Consider the following 17198-nt stretch of genomic DNA (forward strand, 5'->3'; position numbering starts at 1 on the left):
TTTGTGGCCATGCACTGCATTATTAATCATCACAACCTTTATTTTTGATGTTTCTAAGGTTTTCTTTGACTCCAGCTGAGAAGAATCTTTGGGAATCCTTGAGCCTTGGAAGTTTGAGGGCCAGTGTCTCCCTTGGAGGCAGGAGACAAAATCTCATTAATATCAGAGGTGTGAAACACGACTGCAGGTGAATACAAACACACACACACACACACACACACACACACACACACACACACACACACACATGTTGGTGTATGTGGTTTACGAGGACATCTCCATAGACGCAATGCATTTTATACTGTCCAAACTGTTATATTCTATTCCCCTTACCTACCCCAGTCCCTAACCCCAATGTCACAAAAACCTGTTGCCAGTCTTTAATCTATGAAAAACTATCATTTAGTATGTTTTTTTAGCTTTTCCGTTTATGAGGACACTCTCTGTGTCCCCGTAAACCACCTTTATAGCATAATAAACATGTCATTATACACTATTCATGTCCTCGTAAACCACATAGACCAACCCACACACACACACACACACACACACACACACACCTGCCAGAGTGTGTTTTCGATGAGTGATGGATCTCAGAGAGAGAGTAAAAGAGTCAGATCTTCTTATTTTCCCAGCGTGAGTACAATAAACTGCTTTTCAGAGGAAAGCCCAGTTGCTTGTAGAATCGTGACTAAGTTAATTCGGTGTGCACGCTCTGACCGGATTAATTCAGTTATAGATTTGTGGGTAACATAAGCTCTTACAGTATAAGAGAGTGCACACATCCATACACAAGAATCAGTCCTCTTATTACTTACATAATGCTGGATTATTACTAACAAATTATGAATTTACATAAGAGCCATGAAAGGTGAACGCATTAAATCCAAACTGTGAATTCATTCTTTTTGAAATCTAATAATGGAAAGGTGTGATTGGATTTCTGTCTGCAGTGTAAATCCCGAGGGCATTTCTGATAATGCGATTGAAATATTTAAGGTTGGCACCATTTTTCAGGTTAATTTGGCTGTGCTGGATGCTGTTTTTGATAATACCTTTGTCCTCGCAATGCAATCTCTTTTGTTCACTATAAAAAATGCAGCATGAAGTTAAAGAGCACCTATTGTCCAATTCACGTTTTTACATTTCCTTTGGTGTGTATGTGTGTATTAGTACACATAAGGTACATACCCCAAAGCAAATGATGACGTGAGTTATCGTCTCCAATGAAAATGTCTTTTCTTGGACTACAACAAACACATGGATTGTATGCAACAGTTTACTTCCTGGGATTGGTGATGTAGACAAGACAGACATTATCATAATTCCTCCCGCTTCGGTCTCACAGCCTGTAAGTTAACTCCTGTTACCATTGCATTGTGAGTGAATCTTTCAAACATGGTAAGGAGCGTCACTTTCCGGCTGACGTCAAAGGTATTCAGGCCAATCACAACGTACAGATTAGCTGGCCAATCAGGGACACAGAACTTTTCAAATATGTGCGTTTCAGGAAGAGAGTGAAATCTGAAGCTACAAAAATGTACTTTATGTGGAAAATAATGTGTTTTTTTACTATAAACCACGCAAACGCATTGTATTATACCAAATACACAAAATAAAGTTGTTTTTAGCAATGAAATAGGTGCACTTTAAAACAACTTGGTTTTGCAAGTCAATTTAACCTACTATTTGAAGTTTTGGCCAGTGATAAGTTGACATAACTTATAAAAGCAAGTTGAAATTGTTTAACTTAATTTATTTTAAATTGACAAATGTGTTGAATTGACAAAAATGCTGCATTTTTTTTTTTTTACAGTGTATGTGTTTTAGAAGTTTGTTAATTTGTATTAATTCATACGTCCATAGTCGTACGTTTTTGTACGATGGCTTTCGGCTCTCGGTCAGGTTGGGGTTAGGGCGGTTTTAAAAAACACAATAAAACATCAGTTTTTTAAATTGTAGATGTTGTAAAATTCGCTTAGTACGAATTTATACGAATTAGCCAACTTAGCCAATACGTACAAATTCCCATGAGATCAAAACACACAACTTTAATCTGTTTGAAAATAAATAATGTGCAGATTTTTCAATTGTGCAAATTAATATTTATTCAAGAAATCCTTTTAAACCTCTCACAATAAGTAATAACATTACTATGCAATGCTAATAATGTGAATTTTCACAATGGCCGCAAGATTACGATATACTTTGAGGTAGGGATGTCAATTTATGCAATTTCCCATATTCGACGATCGTTTAAATTAATGATCAATCAATCGAATAATCGTTAACAGTAATAGTGTGCGTAAAAACGACAGGTTCGTCACGCGAATTAAAAGATTTGTTTTCGTCTAAATAATATGCTAGTGGGATTGTAAAATGAGTCAATTTAGTTGTTGTTTTGATACAATCATCAATTTCTCCGACTGTACGTGTTTTGCGCAGGCTCCGCACACACGTGCATGATCTTGCTTTTTCAACAATCGTTAAATTGTACAGATTCAATTCTTTTCCACAATATTAACAAATTAATTGTTAACATGAGGTCAAATAAAGATGTATTTTTTCATAAAAAATATATTTTTAGGTTTTTTTTGTACCATATGCTTACAATGCCAAGGTAAGGTAGTTAAAATATTATTTTAATGTAACGGGAAACCCCAAAGGAAAGATGGAGAGCAGGGTTGGTAGCTCAGACTGTCGTATATGTATGGGGGGGGGGGAGTAAATAAGGTCGGGAACCAACGCTCTCTACAACATATCTACAAATGCTAACACAGAACAACAGAAAAATTTGATGTCATTTAGAGTCAACAGGAAATATGAATCGTGTTTACTTGAATACATATTTATTATTGTCTTACTGTATTAATTCATCAATACACATCATTCCAATGCATAAATGGTTGCCTTCATAATCCAATAACCTGCTTTATGCACCTCTGAAACAGCACTCCTTTAAATTCATCTTATTTCCTAATGACTTTTTTATAAGATCCAATTAATTCACAATGAATTAAATGCCATTCTGCCCAGATTACAGAAATAAAATGGACTTTTCAGACATTAATTGATGTGCTGAAAAAACCCAGTAGGACCTGATTTACAAGAGACATACAGACCACGCAGTTCATGGGCCAAAGAAAGCAGAGATGGAAAAAATGTATGTTTATTGACATAAGGATCAGATGGCATGTTGAACCTGTGACCTCACAGATCGCATGTATGACATCAGTCTCCTGAGAGCTGCCATGTCTGAAGGAGCCATGTCCATTTCACTCCCACCCCCAGAATGCTTTGCTCTCGACACATTCATAAGTAAAAGGAAAGATCTTGACAAAAACACAAAAGTTTCCTTGAAGCATAATGCACAGGACAGCAGTGTGAACAGATTTGCATTTTTAATACAAAGGCATATATTTTCATTAAGACATAAAATCATAATATTAACTGCACAGCAGTAAGCAAAGGTCGTGTACAGATTATTTGTTCATACACACCATTGAAACACAATTTTGGGTACAGTAATAAAAACATTTGTGCTAATCTATAACTCTTTTTTGCATAAAGACCAAACACAATGGCAGCCGTCTGTAGGAAATGATTTCGACCATTCACCAAACGTTTGAGGGTTTTCCAATGCAGTAAAACTCCTAAAAAGCACACACACACAGACACACTCGCTCACTCAAACACACAAACACCCCAAAGACTTGTACATTTTTCAAAAACTGTGATTTTGCTCTATACATACAGCATGTTCAAATAGATTGGCATATTCTGGCTACAGCACACCTTTAAATACTGCACATATGTCTAACACCACACTTCACAAACTCTACGACCCCTGACCTCTACACACCTGACAACTATCGCCAAGACCCCCGTACCACCCAAACCCTTGACAGATATCTTCAATACCACCGTACCGATAACCGTTAAACACTTTAAGGCACGTTTTGGCTACAGAAAGGCTTAAACAAAGCATTTTACATTAAATTACGGATACTTGCATCAGTGTTTGTGCTCTTGAATAAAAAATACAGGAACGATTAGATTTTAAAGCGCGAGTCAAGATCACACATGCAATTACAATCAAACATGTCTCCCGCTGGTTTTATTCGAGCGGGGGGAAGAGAGAGCGTCGTGCCAAGATACTTCACGCTTCCTAACTGTGTTCAAAAGCATGAGTCATATCGGCCGACGTATCAAGCCATCTGTGTGCTAGAAGGCCTGATGTCAATCAAACCTTGGGACTGACGTTAAGGACATTACTTGTTTTAAGATCAGGATTAAATACTTAAATGTTTGACGCAGGTGTGCCACACACATCCTGAAAAGTGATGCAAAAACATTTTGATCGCCCCCCTGGTGGCTGGCGGTAGTATAGGTCATAAGCCCCGCCCTCTCTATGCAAACGAATGCGACATGAGCCAAACTCACAGATATGTACACTAGATGTCGCCTTAGCTACGGCAGTTCATTGGACCGAATGTGTCAAATAGAGCCGCCATCTTGAAACAGGGGAACCCTGCATCAGCGTCATTGTATGCAATGGTGTAACGGAAATAAAATCACCATAAATCGTCATGAATGCGATTTTCTTGGTTTTCTTTTGGTTCGTTCCACCAGTCAGACATGTATTTAGCATTAAATCCAGAACAATTTGAAGTTTTGATATTATGAAAATCTCCTTTTTCTAACTATAATGCAGTGCTAGTAGGCCTAACATCCATACGCAGCACAAAAGACCGGCATCGTCCATAAATTCGAAGTACAGGCGGAGATAGCAGCTTTACCTAGCTACTTCCTATGACAAGACCCCTGTTCCAAGATGGCGGTGGTTTTGACGCATGCTTAGAACCCCAAGGCGACATCTAGGGCAGTGGTTCTCAATCTGGGGTCCGGGGGAGAAGGTGCCAGGGGGGCCCCAGTTTTATGACATTTTATAAAATACATTCATTTATCATGAATTCTGTGTAATTAAACCTAAAAAATAAGGCTACTAACCAACAGCACTACTTTGTATAACTTAATATGTTTTGTTTAATTAAAATGTTAAATTTTAGAACAGTTTTTTGTCATAAATTTTCTTTGGGGGGGCCGCGAAGGAATGCACCGTACACAAGGGGGGCCGCATGAAACCACTGATCTAGGGTACATATCTTTGAGCCAAACTTAAAAATGAAATTACGCTTAAAACAAATTGGGTTTCAGTTTTTTTAAGTTTGTTTTTCTTGGTTTAAGTAGTTATTAAATGCTATTTAAAAGGGGTATGACAACTTGATTTGTGTGTCTGCGATTTAACAGGTAAATGGGCGGGGCTTGATACCACGGGCTCCACCTCACGATCACTCCTGCGCAGAACCTGGCTCCAAATGACGTCATTGGTGTAAGATGTAAGTGGCTATTTTTAGCTATTTTGGTTTCGCCATTTACAATTCTATAAGTCTATGGAGACACATCATCCATCTTTTTTTTTTACAGTCTATGGTTTAACATCACAAGCCAGCTAAAAACTGCTCTTAGATCAGTGCTAGATGACATACCTTCAACATTATATAAAGGAGAAATATATAAAAACAGCAATGACTTATCTTGTGCTAAACAAATGTTTTGTCCAAAACGACAATGTCCCTTTTTCTAAATGATAAAAACCTCTTTCTTCTGACTCTCATAACGTTCTAGTCCATGGCTTTGAGCCTTCTGGTATATCAATAAAAATGCTGTTTTCACGTGGCCTTTTAGACGCTAAGTGTAACACAGACGCGATTGACTGTTACAAAATAATGTACATGAAAAAGCTATAAACAATGATACAAGCTTCCCTCTGAGTAGAATTTTGGCTAAGATTATAGTACCATATTGTTAAGTGCCAAACAACAAACAAATTAGTGCATCATTATCCTCTCTGCCAAAATAAAGTCATTCACAATCCAGATTACACATCGAAAGCCGTCCAATTACACAAAAACTTTGACACCAAAAAGATTCAAATGAGAGTCTTGAATTCCAGAAACATAATCTCAACTAGTATGCAGACACAAATGCTTGGCCAACACATTGCAGTGTGCTATCCCGGTGTATGTACACTATTTAATGTGTGTTCTTGTATTACTTTGCACTAAGAAACACTAGTGTTTTCTTTAAAGGTGCATTTTAAAGAGGGATCTCTTGGCAGAAATGCAATATTATATACATAACTATATTATTAGTTGTGTATAAAGACCTTACATAATGAACTGTATTGTTTTTATTACCTTATAATGAGACGTTTTTATCTACATACACCGCGGGTCCCCTTACATGAAAGTCGCCGTCATGTTTCGACAGTAGCCCTAAACGTACAAACTGTTCAACAGAATGTGTTTTGTCCCTACATTGTCTCAGATGACGACATCCTTAAAGGGATAGTTCGGCCAAAAATGATATTAAACCCATGATTTACTCTCCCCCAAGCTGTCCGAGTTGCATATGGCCATCGTTTTTCAGACAAACACATTTTCGGATATTTTATAAAATGTTTTAGATCTTTCCGTTGATTAAATGTAATGTTACGGGGTCCACCCATAGTCCACGACCTTCAAGTCCAAAAAAGTGCGTCCATCCTTGACAAATTAAATCCAAACAGCTCCAGGATGATCAACAAAGGTCTTCTGAGGGTACTCCGCGCGGTGTTGTCGTAGAAATATCCATATTTAAAACTTTATTAACGAAAATAAATACCTTCTGGTAGCGCCGCCATCTTAGACTCCTCTGTATTCAGGAGAGAGTATTAGCGTAGTGTACGCACTTTTCTTAGTGACGTATGACAAATTCGGAGGGCGGGGTCACAGAGCAGCAGCAGAGTAGCCTCCGTAGGCTGCGTAAGCTCTCAACCTGAATGCGGACGCGACTAAGATGGCGGTGCTACCGGAAGGTATTTATTTTCGTTCAAAAGTTTTAAATCTGGATATTTCTACAACAACACCGCGCGGATTACCCTCAGAAGACCTTTGTTTATCATCCTGGAGCCGTTTGGATTTAATTTGTGAAGGATGGACGCATTTTTTTTGGACTTGAAGGTCGTGGACTATGGGTGGACCCCGTAACATTACATTTAAACAACGGAAAGATCTAAAACATTTTATAAAATATCCGAAAATGTGTTTGTCTGAAAAACGATGGACATATGCAACTCGGACAGCTTGGGGGTGGGTAAATCATGGGTTTAATATCGTTTTTGGCCGAACTATCCCTTTAAATTATGTCCCGTGGCGGCTACCATATGCGTTTTGAAATTAAGGGGTGAGCTATTGGTTGCAATTCTCAATCTCACCCCTAGATGGGGCTAAAATTCACACACACCACCTTTAATTAAACCGGACGCAAAGTCTTAATAACCTTAACCAAATGTGATCCTGTCTGTGAAATCCAGACTAAAGCCTCATAAGCTCATGATGAGAAGCATTTAAGTTGCTGAGTGAAATTTTATAGCTATTTTCGTTGACGTACTTTTAGGCGTAAGACGCGTTTGCATAATGCACTGCCAAAACTGATTGTATAGATTGTTCATCAACAATTTGTCATACTGTATGTACAGTAATAACTTCAGTCAGTTTGCCAATTAAAATAAAGACTTTACACGGGTACCATCATAACTAAAAATGATATGCCTTATGACTCATTTCTTATTATTGTCTGTTGATTTAGTTGTTCCTGTAGCTCAGTTGGTAGAGCATTGCGTTAGCTGTGCAAATGTTCATGGGTTCGATTCGCAAGGAACACACAGGCTGAAAAAAAATGTACACCTTGAAGTCACTTTGGATAAAAGCGTCTGCCAAATGCATAAATGTAAATACTTTGTGGGTCTACTAGTTGGTCCATATTGCTAAATTGAAACAGAAGGATATGAAATGTATGCAACCGTGTCCTGAATCAAATACTAGCGTATCGCTTAGTACATATGCATAGTGCATACTTCTCCTAAACGGTAGTGGAATGTGATGCTTGTGATGTCACCATCAGCTGCTTTTGATTGGACAATCCCAGACCTCACTTTAGGCAGAACCCCTGCATACTGTAACTGGTGACACAAGTGTATCCCTTTTGGTCAAAATATAGGCATCTTGTTTTACACACACACACGCACATACGCACACGCATACAAGCTTTAAAAACAATTGTCACAAGGCTGTCTATTTAAAAAGTTATTTTCCTCTTATAAAGCTTTCTGCATAAAGACTGCACATTAAAAAAATAATAGAATACAATTCATAAAACCTTTGTCTCTCTACACAAGAAGAAATCTGAACATCTGATTATAGTTATAAGCTAAATACACGCACATAGTCTTTCTCTCAACTGATAAGGTTAAAGGTCGGTCACTTTGTTTTCCAAAACGGCTGCGATCTGTTGCAGTTTCAGTGTTAACTGTTTACTCTGAGCGGCAGGATCTTCGTCCAGAGACATAATGATCTGTAGAGAGAAGACATTGGATCATTAGTCGACAGTCATTGTATTTAACCATGTGTAGTAGCACACATCCTGAAGTGAACCCTTTAAAAGGCATAAAAACTCAACGGTATTGCATTAGCAGCCCAACTCTGGCGGATTCGATTCCCAGGAAACACAAATACTGATAAAAATGTATAGCTTGAACGCTCTGGATAAAAGCGTCTGCCAAATGCATAAATGTAAATGAAAGTGAAAACCGTGATATGACAATGTACATAAATAAATAATGATGCATCCATCAATACGGCACATTAAAACAGATTTCAATTGATGTGCGTTTGGGGGTTCGCTTTAAATGCAGCTCTTGTAACCAGGGCCAAAAATGAACTGTTTGCCATACTTGCCAATGTCCAGTGACTTGTGCAGGCCATAAATATTTTTATTGGCCATGAAGCACCATCTGCATTAACTAAACATATTTAAGCAACACTATGAAATAAGGTACTATATATATTATATTTTAATTATCTACATTAGTTAACCTGAACTGACAATAAATAATATTTCTACAGGATTTATTAATCTTAGTGCACGTTTGTAGCTATACGTTTTCTTGAGTAATTGTCATATATTGCTACATTTACAAGTAATAATTCATTTATTAATAGGTCGCACATACTGGATAAATGAATAATTATACATTTAAATTAATGCACATGGCATACACTTTTATCCGAATTAACTTACAGTGCATTACAAGGTATACTTTATATCAGTATGTGTTGCCAGTGTTCAAACCCATGACATTTTCAGCGGCAAATACAATGCACTACCATTGAGTTTTACAAGGCAAGGCAATTTGTATAGCACATTTCATTCACACAGGTCATTCAAAGTGCTTTACATAGAAATTAGAATTTTTTTATGTATTTTAAGAAAAAAAGTATGTAGAAATAAGGGACACACAAAAAATATAAATTAAAAGAAAATAAATGTGATTTTAATAAAAACTGTTTAAATATGTGAAAAAGAATAAAACAGGAATAAAAATATAAAACCATAAAAAAATAAGAATAAAAGAGCCAAGCCCTATTCGGTCAGGATTAGTTTAACAGAAGAGGTGGTGTAAAGCAATTTTTATCAGAGCTTCTCAGTGATTTCGGTCCCATCCGAATGCTCCATGTCAGTAATCATTACAGACATTGGGTCTCATTCATTTAGCATCGTACGCATAAATTTGTGGGTGAGATGTGCGTACGGATGTTTTCACGAACAAATCGTGATTCAACAAAAACTTTCGTATCAATTTTTTTTTCTAAATGTACATAAAAATTCAAGAAAACCTAAAACCACTCGTACGGAATAATCACGTACGCTATAATCAAATACTACGCTATAATTATAATGTTTATAATAATGTTGATATATAAAATTAAATTACCAAAATATTTTCTGTATTATATATTATTATATATGATCTATATTATTATTATTATTATTATTATTATATACATTATATTATACATTATTATAGTCTACTTATTTTTTCAACACATATAAAGAAGATGCGAGTAATGAAAAATCTTCACGCTTTCCTTCCTAACTTTTTAAATTTCTATTTAAAAAAGTGTAATGCTTAATGTAAACGTCATGTAAATGTAATAAGAAGTCCAAACGTCATTCACTTGATCTCCTGTCTGTTTTATTTTAGATACAGATGAACGTCTCTGTCAATATTAATTAAATGCATATTTGTAACGCATCCAATACTTCAATAATGTAACTCCGGTTGGTGGACAGCACTGGCATCCTCCAGGAACTTTACAGATAATAAATATGATCATGGATTTTTTTTCAAGATTTTGCATCTATGACAAACTGCTCTAAAATATTCTGTGGACCAGCACTGCGCTGCATAAAGCCCTTATATGGAGCTGATTTGGGTGTGTTTTATGCAAATTACCAACCTTGTGCACGCAACCACTAATCCAGAACACTCCAAATTCAGTAACGTAAGAACAAGTACAAGAACAAACTCAGGTGCGTACGCATGTGTTGTGAATAAGGCGGTAAGTTTTCGTGAGAAGTTCAAGTGTGCGTATAAATACGAAAAACATACGCAATTATTAGTGAATGAGACCCAATGTCTGTAAAGATTATGTTGACTTTTATCTTCTGTATAAAGGTTCAGAAAAATGATCTCAGGTAATACTAATCCCGTGCAAATAGACCATAAGTAAATATCCACGTAAAATATTTCGCCTTTTCCTGTAATTTCCCGCATTTTTCAAATATGGAAGAATCCAATAATCAGAAAGTAATGAATTGAATTGAATTAATCGTTCGTCTGGACCCAAATTTTTGTTTATACCTAAATCATTATTTATTTTATAAAACCTATTATTAATATTATTACTATTATATAATGTATAATGCACATGTGTGTGTGTTTGTGCGCGTGTGTGCACAGCTTGTTATATATACAGTCTAATCCAGTGTGAACTGACCATCAATATTACAGACATCCTGTTGTAAAGTTGCTTTATTCCATCTCCCCCCCAAAACTAATCCCGTCAGAATAGGGATATAGATAAAGTGCAGCACATTGCATAGGTATACAGTTGATACCACATTTTTGTACTCACCCCATCGTAGTATTTACTTGCGTACCGATAGAGCTGGTGAAGTGCTACCTGCGTGTTCAGTTTATCTGTGTGTGCCTGAAGAACAAACACCAATCAATACTCATCTACATCCTCCTGATAAAGATCAGAGAAACCATCTCATATATACACACAAGCTCACCCGTGACACTTCAGCCAGATGTGTGTTCATCTCCTGATCGCTGACTGACACTATCTGTCGGATTCCTTTATAGTACCTGTGGAAACACAACAACACAGCTATTCACATACAATTACATTTCAACCATCAGCATGGAGTGCTGGATTTCATTTATACATTTTAGAAAACTGGAGCTTGTTGACTATAGAAAGCTCCTGGCATTTTTTGTTCATCATCTAACTGTCCGTGGGCATTTCGTTTGAGGCTGACATAGTAGCCGATTTCTCTGCGGCACTTACTCGTCTACCATCCGTTTGTAGGTGGAGATCTCCTTTGCATAGAGTAATTTGTTGCTGGGAGAATCCTGCAGGGCAAAAACACAGCGAGTCCATCAATTATGCGTTTCTGCTTGTGCTACATTACGCTTTTCTGTGGAAACTCTTGCATTCTTACCCGACTGAGTTTGTGTTCGGTTTTCGTGCAGGCGTCCATGAAGGTCTGAGCGATGACGGACAAAGAGGCGTCCACGACCTCGCTCACGTGCACGTCGAATATGAAGTGAGGATTTTTCAGGATGTTCACCCAGAAACGCAAAGGCAAACTTCAGAGAGAAAGAGACAAAGAGAGATAAAAAACTGATCAATTCTTTACCTTTGGTGCATTTTTACTTTTACGCTTAAATGAACTGTACGTGACCTCTTGTTAAGACCGGCTAACCTTTTATGCATATGAAAGGAGTTAAGACTGCTTTGCCGAGCATTTGAATACTAAATAGGTATTGATACATAAATGTCGGAGGACAGATGAAAAATAAGGTTGTTGAAAGAATTATAAGGTTTTGAAGTTTGGACTGATGGACAAGGATGTTTACATATAAACTGTTTAACAAAAAATCTTCACATTCCAATAAAAAGAAATGTATAATAATCTTCGGTTTTAATACAGTAGCCGAATCTCACAAACTAAAGCTCAAATTAGGTCTGCTTAAAATGTTCATTTAAACATCACAAACAGAACGGGACAAAAATACTGCATGACAATATTTACTGTACGTTTCCATTACCCTTCTAATTGCGCAAGCTGATACTACAAATCGAAAATAGGCCCAATGAATACATTTTCCCGAAATCTCCCATATATCGCAAAAGTTTTTAGGCTTGCGTGAGGGTTTTTTCTTTGGCAGTTCAGAAATGTATTGCAAAAGACTTTTTAAAGTCACAATGAAATGGAATTAGCGGTTGTCTTATTTTCCCTTCCCTACATATATCCAAGTGAAACGGCTTCTGAAATGAAGAAAAGGTAGGAATTCGTCCATCGAGAATTAATTGAATGTAGGAAGTTTCGGCATGTTGCTATTTGCTGCGATATTTTCTCGGGCGCCGCCCACCCACCATTTGTACAAATACCAGAATATTCCCCAAAAATGTGTTTTTAAATTAACTTTCATTATGACTTTAAAGATGAAATATCGCGTAATATAACCTCTTAGTAACTTAAATGCTTATAATACGCATTCGCCTCTGTTTTAAAAATAATGGATAGTGTGGTGGCTGCTATATATTTAAACCTAAACATCCATCTGAAGGATTTTCGGAATCAATCAACAATCGCAACAGAACAAAAAATAAATTTTAATTACTTCATTTAACTCTTTCCCTGCCATTGACGAGTTATTTCGTCAATTAAAGTGACACTTTGTAGTTTTTCAACCTTCATAATATATTTTCAAGACCCTTGTGATAGTACATTGACTTAAAATAGGTTGAATGAAATGTCCACCATAGCCTGACGGGGTCTGTATCGCTTTTACTCATACTTTTAAACTTGGGGTTTCGGGTAGTAACCCGAGCACAAAACAAAAAACTACAAAAATCTGCTTTACGGCATACGTCACTTCCTCCACTTCCCCAAATTCGGACGTGAGAGCTATTTATTTTCCTGAAGTTTTTGTCATGGCCGAAGCAGCAACTAAGAAAAAGAAACCCAAGGTTTTGTCGGAGGAGACCAGAAAGAGAAAAGGGGAGAGTGACCGAATAAAAATAAGGATGAGGATCAATTATATTGGGCCAGCGTTCGCTCAATGGCGTGAACTAAAGGAGGAGGGGTTTCTGACCGATGCTGACTTGGCCCTCATGCTTTTGTACTAGTAAGTAATGTTATAATGCTTGCATATATAAATCCTGTCTGGTGCCAGAACACTATTTTTTATGTGAATTTTACTGGAGGCTACTTGGAGAGTTTAGAGAGAGACTTATATCACGTGACACTGAGGCGCCATGGTGGTGTCATGGACCTACGACACGGGCAATCCGGGTTAAATTTCCCTTTAGGGCAATAAAAAAAAATAAACTTTAACCAAGGGACCACCTCTACAACTGGCTTGTAAACGTGAACTACACGATTTTTATGGTGTTTGATGAAAATAAAACCCATGAAATTATATTATATGACACATGACATGCTGGAAGGCACACTTTGTGACCTAAAGAGTTGTCTTCTTTTCCTTTGTGACAGTGCTGCGGCGCTAGATGTGAAAAATACATGTCTAGCGCCCCCTAGTTGACAAAAAGTTCCATGGTGTGCCTTTAAGAGAAAACATTTGCATTAAAAATCTGTCCAGATGAGGCTTTATTTTAATCTGTAATACTGCTATTATCCATTGTCCAATTTATAAAAAAACTGAAGCAAAAAAATTATTTACTAATTTTAAAATTGTTCGGAATCTGATTTTTCTAAAAAATTTAGAAAAAGACCCACATTTTTAGAGTTTATAAGCAGAGAAAAAAATATATACAGGATGAAAAAATTTTCCCCTTTTGTTTGTTTCTTTATTGTTTGTTTGTGTAAGATAATTTCCTAAATAAGATAGCACCTCCCCAAAGGACACTGTATGGGGGCAAAGTGAGTGCGCGAGAAAAGCCTCTCTCCACGATTCACAGTGGACTTCCCACTGAGACACATTTGGGTTTCAAAGACACACCTTTAGGGTGTCATACCTTTGTATTCTTTTCTCTAAAAGCAAACTGTATATGAAATGCTACATGCACAAAGAATCTAAAATCTGTATCTTATTTGTTTTCAATTGGAATGTCTCATTGCAAGTGGTTACAGGTCTCACTCATATAACAACAGAATTCAATGTTAAAGTATATGTGAAACTTCATTCAATGTTGATAGACACCTCCCTTTCTAAGCATAAACCAATCACCCACTGTATACAGATTAAAGACAGCCCATAGTTTTACCAACAACCAATCAGTACCAAATTCCTATATGCTTTGTTCTCTGGTTATTTAAGGAGATGTGTAGAAGATTTAGGCGGGACTTTCAATATCGAGAAATGCACCCCCATGATGCTGTCCTGGCACAGCATCATGTATTGTTATTTTACTTTGAGGAATCTGTAACCAGATCTTCATCTCATTACCAGGTATGCAATGGGTTTTCGCTTGATTTTCGTATTCGAATTGGAATGTAAATTGGCTTCTGAATTATGTTTTCTTACCTGGTAAATAAATTGTTACATTTGAATTCATTCTATCTTCTCTGTTTCATTAACTATTCTAAGTTACTACAGGTATTACGAGATCCTTTATCACCATAAATCTACGACCGGGGTATAAATTCATGCTAATTGTCTATACCGATGAACTTAGAGGTTCAGCCATTACCTTACTATATGTGGACTATCAGATGATAAGTCAGGACCTCTGATCAGTATCTCTACTATAATTATAGTTTTGAGTTCTGTATTAAGTTGGATATAGTTGGCTGGGTTGCATAATATTTTCTAATGATAATTAAGGGCACGCCAGCATGGGGCAGTTGCTTCAACCATTTCCTCTGGTTACACGGATAGACTAATTATTTAACCCTAACTAAGTTGTGGGTAATTGTAATGATTATTCGAGGACTATATAAGTCAGGACCTCTGGTGCGGTTAAGTTTAATTATTTAACCCTAACTAAGTTGAGGGTAATTGTAATGATTATTCGAGGGCTATATAAGTCAGGACCTCTGGTGTGGTTGAGTTTATGTTTCAGAACCCGCACAACGGCCGGTGTGGGCTGATATGATATTGGTAATCGAATGAATGAGTCCAATGTTAACATGAGTATAAATAGAATGGTCAAATGTTTATCCAAATTCCAAAATTACATCAATTTGATTCATATTACAATACGTTTTATATCTTTGGAGTCAGATTATAAAGTTGCGTAATGTTAAAACCGGAAGCACCGGAAAAGACCGAATGCGCTATAAACCGGCCATACCGTTTGGATTCCGTCGTTGGGCCAAGCGGATGGATGGGGTCATATTTGGACTCCTTACAAAGTGGTGATTCCCGGGACGTGATGTTCAACCAGTGAGAAAATCTTATCAAAATGTACAAAGTACGACTGATTCGATCCCTGGAGAATAAGAGTCTTTTCATGGAGCTAAAGGTTTGAACTTCTTCTATTTCTTCAGCTGATGTGGTAAGTCAATCTTTTCTTTGCCTTTTAAAAATGTTTGAGGGAATGTTTTAAACATCCCACATTTATGAAATAGGTTGTAAATATACCTAATGTTAGACTGGAAATCAAATCCGGTGGGGCTTTAAGAATGAAATGAAACCACATTATTAGGAAATGCTGTGTGATGTTAAATGAAGAATGAATTGCTTTGCTCTGTTAAGATCTTTTGTTTACGTGCCTACGGAAAAACAAAAGATCGTCTCACATTGGAGTTAAATCATCCAAAATTTGTTCTGATTCTCAAACAAGGAAAACATCTAGAATCTAAATTTAAATCACCAAATTATACACAATTGTTTATGTTGTGACAGTAAATGCACAACCTGGAAAGAGTGCCAAAATAACTTTTAACAATTAAACAATGATGTTGGATGATTTAAACTGCAATGCAATGAATGTGTTTGCATGTGAAAGGAGGACTTGGACAACTGAGATGTGAAAAGCACACAGATAGTAAGGTTTTTAAATGTTGCAACATCAGTGTACAATCTATATTTCATGAATTAAGGAGATAATGTGATTAAACTGGAGAATGAAGGAAATGCATGAATGATTGAAGGCAGTGTTGTTGGATTTAAAAATCCCCAATGCATAGAGGTGTAATTGAATGCTGGACATTAAGCAAGTAGGGAGCAAGTAGGGAAATGATTTAAATGAGTTGTTGTGAGTGAGCCTTCTAAAAGATCACTCTGGGTTGAATGAGGATAGAATGGAATAAGTAAGTCATATTACAATTATAACTCCTAAATCATGCAGTATTCCTCCATGAATGAGATACAATTAAGCAAAACTTAAAATTGTTGCAAGAAAATGTAATGTTGTTCCAGGCCAATAAAACACAAATGGTCTTATCTCTCACTGTGAGAAACCCAACTGAGATCAAAAGGGGCTTAACCCCCGCTCAGATAGCGGGCTATTCATTGTTCTCAAGAGAGAACATTGTTTTAAAGAGAGACACTTGTATTTAAGAGGAATACATTAGCATGAACCATTGAACATCTGTGCCTCACACCAGTCTGTCCAGGGCTTTGAAACCTTTTCACATTCAAATACATTGATAAAGGAACATCTTGCAAACTAAAAACATCAATCTGGTAATCCTTAAGAGATCAGTAATGAATGTATTTTTAATGAATACTATTTTTAATATAATGTAATCTACATTGTGCTCAAGTTGCAATATACATTATATTATAATGGCCAAACAGGCCTCAGATGGTAAATATTGTGGTGTATTACATGTATGTATACTATATGAAATAACTTACACAGGCCAAACTCACAGAATTGGTTCACTACACAGTGTGTCAAGGAGCGGAGCACGCTGTCACGTGTTGCCATGTTTTAACACTGAAAAATTACATGACACTCGTGATGATAGTGAACCAAATCCCCTTCATTGGAAATCCCTAACCCATTTTTTAATCCAATACAGAGGTCTATTTTAATCATTTGGTAACT

At 36.7% G+C, this 17198-nt stretch overlaps 1 protein-coding gene across 4 annotated transcripts in view; it reads right to left on the minus strand.

Moving 5' to 3' along the window:
• Positions 1 to 7551: 7551 nt before the first annotated feature.
• The window catches only part of plxnb2b (plexin b2b), a 267094-nt gene continuing 257447 nt past the window's right edge, over positions 7552 to 17198 (minus strand). For all 4 annotated transcript variants that reach the window (XM_073813241.1, XM_065291414.2, XM_065291416.2 and 1 more), the window contains 5 exons: positions 11674 to 11821; positions 11520 to 11584; positions 11242 to 11317; positions 11082 to 11156; positions 7552 to 8457 (listed from right to left, as the gene is read on the minus strand). In XM_073813241.1, coding sequence (XP_073669342.1) covers positions 8353 to 8457; positions 11082 to 11156; positions 11242 to 11317; positions 11520 to 11584; positions 11674 to 11821 — 469 coding nt within the window. In that variant the 3' untranslated portion in view covers positions 7552 to 8352. The remainder of the gene's footprint in view (positions 8458 to 11081; positions 11157 to 11241; positions 11318 to 11519; positions 11585 to 11673; positions 11822 to 17198) is intronic.

Source organism: Paramisgurnus dabryanus, chromosome 23, assembly GCF_030506205.2.
Source record: "Paramisgurnus dabryanus chromosome 23, PD_genome_1.1, whole genome shotgun sequence".
NCBI lineage: Eukaryota > Metazoa > Chordata > Actinopteri > Cypriniformes > Cobitidae > Paramisgurnus > Paramisgurnus dabryanus.